The 4,083-nt window shown below is 49.4% G+C and overlaps 1 protein-coding gene across 2 annotated transcripts in view; it reads left to right on the forward strand.

Moving 5' to 3' along the window:
* Positions 1 to 3,099, forward strand: part of TMEM128 (transmembrane protein 128) — a 10,076-nt gene extending 6,977 nt beyond the window's left edge. The window contains exons 4-5 of one of the 2 annotated variants that reach the window (XM_077750423.1): positions 969 to 1,077; positions 2,467 to 3,099. In XM_077750423.1, coding sequence (XP_077606549.1) covers positions 969 to 1,068 — 100 coding nt within the window. In that variant the 3' untranslated portion in view covers positions 1,069 to 1,077; positions 2,467 to 3,099. The remainder of the gene's footprint in view (positions 1 to 968; positions 1,078 to 2,466) is intronic. The other variant, XM_077750424.1, reaches the window with a different exon arrangement.
* Positions 3,100 to 4,083: the final 984 nt, after the last annotated feature.

Consider the following 4,083-nt stretch of genomic DNA (forward strand, 5'->3'; position numbering starts at 1 on the left):
GGAAGTGTACTCGCTCACTGAAGAAAAATCAGTTCATTACAGGAAAACACAAAGGAAATAAATCACCATGATCCTTCCAGCCGGAGAGAACTATTCTGTATAATGTTGTGTATGTTCCTCTAGCTTTTTTCCTTTCTCTATGTCAGTTGAATTTGGATTTTAGAAGAACCAGATATTTTGTGCCTATTCCGTTTAAATGTCTGCTTTTTATGATTAATTTTCTGTCGTTGAAACTGGAGGGCATTGACGTGTATCACCTCGTGGTGTGGTTATTCCCAGCCCTTCAGTGATGTGTGTAGACGGGTCTGCTATTTTACGTTATAAGAGTAAGATCACCCTGGAAAGGTTATTATTTATTTTTTTTAGAACAGTAGGATTTAAAAAGTTCCGTTGTTTAAAGTTCCATTTATCGAACTATTACGTATTAAATCCAGTAATTATTTAATTGACTGTAGCTTTCCCTAATTAACTTCTGGTCTTACGAATTCAGTCCGTAAAAATCATTTGCACCGAGAAGCTGTCCTCTCTTCTTACCCTGGTGACAGGAATAGCGTTTTTTCTCGATGGAACATTTAATAGCAACTTATACATGATTACTTGTGTCATTCTGTTTCTAACAAAGAATTATTTGAAACTGTGTCTTTACTCTGATCGTTGGACAGCGGGTGGGTGGTGGACTCAGGCTGCAGCCGTTGTCACTGATGGTCCGTCACAGACCCTGACTTTGAGAGACTTGGGTTCCTGGTGGGCCAGCTCTCAGGGGAGGACCCTCCGTGGGTTGGGCCCAAGTGCTTTCTGAAGAGTTGGTGATGTCTCCAGGACTGGCTCAGTCACCTCCCTGGGACACGTGACGGACGCACACAGCTGCTGCCTAAGAGAACTTTCCCAAACGGAGTAAGAAGCAGGATCTCAGGACGTGCGTGTAGATGACAGCTGACTTGCCAACCGGTGTGTGTTATGCTTTTCAGCTTCAACGTTGCCCTGTGGCATGTGTGGTCCTTTTTCACCCCACTGGTGCTGTTTACTCAGTTCATGGGGGTCGTGATGCTGATCTCACTCCTGGGGTGATTTCCAGAGGTAAGAGTTCTAGAATGGACTTTCTCATACTGATCTCACTGGGACGGTGCGTTTCGTGACAGTTTCCAGGTGGCACAGCAGTGGCAGACTTCGTATCAGCTGTGCCTTCCGTCAGCTCCCAGGTCAGAGGGACCGAGACCCCTTCCCTTTTGCATAATGTGGTTCCCCACGACTGCTTGCTGGGTGGGGCACCCGCCCTTCAGAAACGTCAGGAAGGTAGTATTTACACCGCCCAGTATAGATACGTTCCCACAGTAGGTCATTTTCTGCCCAGGTCTGCTCCCGTCACCTAGTGTGCACCCGACCACTGGAGCAGGAACATAGGAAGAACAATTATTTTTACCCCCTCGAACGGTGCTGGCTGCCTCATAAGATTGGACGGATGACCTGTCAACCCTTTCCTTCTGTGTTACTTACAGAATCTCTTCTTCCCCGTGGACGACGGCCCCCCTGGGCCTCCCTGGGGCTGCTGCCTTACATGGCAGGGTCTACCTGTCAAGTACCAGAAGACTCCTTTATCAAATAATGTGAGAACAAGCACCCCCTCTTCGTGCTTAGACCCTGGTGCAAAACCCAAGATAGGGCCTCCCTTCACATGACTGACGTCAGAGCTTGGAGGAAATCTCCATGCCTCAGTTTACAGGGAACGCCCAGAGAAGTGAACGTTCATATGATTAAGTAAAGGATTGGGGTGCGTTTCCACTAACAGCCCGTGCTCCCTGTGGGGTTCTAAAGGAGAGTCACTGTACCCAAATAAAGGAGGAACGGACATGATCCCGTCGCTGCCAGGCTGCAGGTGGTCGCCAGCATGTGTGTGACTGCGTGGAGGCAGAGAGCCCCCCCCCCGCCCCGTGCTGTCTGGGGCCCTCCGGCGTCTCTCCCTTTCTCTGGGTCGGCGTGTGTCGCCACAGGATGGAGCCTCATCTGACTGCATGTCCCGCTTCTCCCCTTCACCCGATGCCGTTACAATGTTGGCTGTTCGGTTTTCAGTTTTTACACACTTTCAGGAGCTTTTGCCGTCTGACATGAGCTTACATTTGGTAACGGAGAGCCAGAGAGCGTCGCAGGCATGGGGACTGAACTGTGCTTTTTAAACAGTAAATCCAGCAGTTTATGGGGCCCTTGGGTGGCTCAGTCGGTTAGGCATCCGACTTTGGCTCAGGTCATGTCTCACTGTGAGTCCGAGCCCGACATCGGGCTCTTTGCTGACAGCTCAGAGCCTAGAGCCTGCTTCAGATTCTGTATCTCCGTCTCTCTGCCCCTTCCCTGCTTGTGCTCTGTCTCTCAAATATAAAATAAAATATAAAAATTTTAAACAAAAAAACAGTAAATCCAGCAGCTTAAAGATAGAATGTCTCATTCAGAAAATAAATGCTGGTTTTCTTTCAGGTTTAAGAGCGCATCACTTCGACGTGAATGATTGAACACCCAGCTGGCTGACTGCGTCGCGGGCGTAAGGGCAGAGCTGCGGCGTGTTCCCGTATCTCACAAGCGAGTGGCTTCCTTGGAAAAACTGTAACGCTGCAGCCTGGCTGCAATCAGAATAAATTCGATTTCATTTGCCTGTCCTCAAACTCAAGTACTTATGACTGAATTCTTCAAATTCAGAATAGAGATACTCTGTTCAAAATAGAAGTAATTAGTGTGCGGTGTTAATCCTGTGAGTCGTTGGAGAAAGTATTGGTGTAAACATTTAAGCAGAGTTTCACGTAGGTACGTGGTGTCCTCCCAGGATGGCAGAGGAATTGCTCACCTGTGACCGGACGCGATCCCTGGCTGTGAATGCACAGGAACGACCATGCCGTGTGCCTTTAACTCAGCTTCTGCGGTTACGATCTCATTTTTACAATAGTTTTGTTAGTGAGACGGCCACTGGGAAGATTTTCTGTGCTCCTGTCACTTTACATTACGTCATGTGTAAATGACTGGGTTTCTAGCATTTGTTTAACACGGGCACTTTTAATCATTTCTAAGTACATGTACTTTTTCCTTAACATTTAAATAAACTATTTTTATAACCTTCCTGTGGGTTTGTACTACAGACCGGAGCATCCGTTTTCAGCTGTTAGCACGGAGTTCACTGTGAATCTGCTCAGCGCTTGCTTTGGAGAACTCGGGAAGACAGACACTTTCAAATGCAGCCACATTCACATTAAACCTAAAGGTCATGGTCATGGGCTTTGTGATGTTGATTGTCATCTCCCCCACAGAGGGACTTCTGAGGATCTGATTCAGTCCCCGCAGGTGTCGGGCTTGAGTCACACCCACACCGACCTTGAAGGGACCTTGGGCAGTAATGGGACCTTGAGTAGTAATCTTTCTCCGGCTGGAAAATGGGGGTATCTGTTTGTAGGGTTGTGGCTAGTAGGACTAAGGTTTACAGAACACCTGCTACAGCGCCTGGTACACAGTAGGTGCTCACTCCATTCACAGTAACGGAGAGAGAAAGCAAGCCCAAGTGGATCCGGGATCGGGGCCGGGGAGAGGCAGGCGTGATCCGCGGGCCGCGTCAAGCCCAGTCTGCACACAGGGGAGGGCTTCCTCACACGTAAGGAGCGAGGGCAGGCAGAGGTCAGAGTCACGTGGCCAAGCAGTGGGTGACGTGGGGCCCAGAGCAGGCTGCGATTGCAGGCCCTCCAGGTTAGGATGAGAGCATTGGTCCTGACCCACCCGAGGGGCCTGGGTGGCGCGATCGTGCCCACACATTCCGGGTCTGGATAGACTCTGGAAGGAAAAAACCTCTCTCCCTTGCTTTCTCCTCTGCTCCCCTTACCCCATCTTGATTTTTTTTTTTTTTAATTTTTATTTTTGAGAGAGAGAGTGTGAACAGGGGAGGGGCAGAGAGAGAGGGAGACACAGAATCTGAAGCAGCTCCAGGCTCTGAGCTGTCAGCACAGAGCTGGCCACAGGGCTCAAACTCATGACCCGTGAGATCATGACCTGAGCTGATGTCTGACGCTTAACCAACTGAGCCCCCCCCCGGGGCCCCCTCCCCCCACCCCATCT

The sequence above is a fragment of the Crocuta crocuta genome, unplaced genomic scaffold (assembly GCF_008692635.1).
Source record: "Crocuta crocuta isolate KB4526 unplaced genomic scaffold, BGI_CrCroc_1.0 scaffold179, whole genome shotgun sequence".
NCBI classification, from domain to species: Eukaryota; Metazoa; Chordata; class Mammalia; order Carnivora; family Hyaenidae; genus Crocuta; species Crocuta crocuta.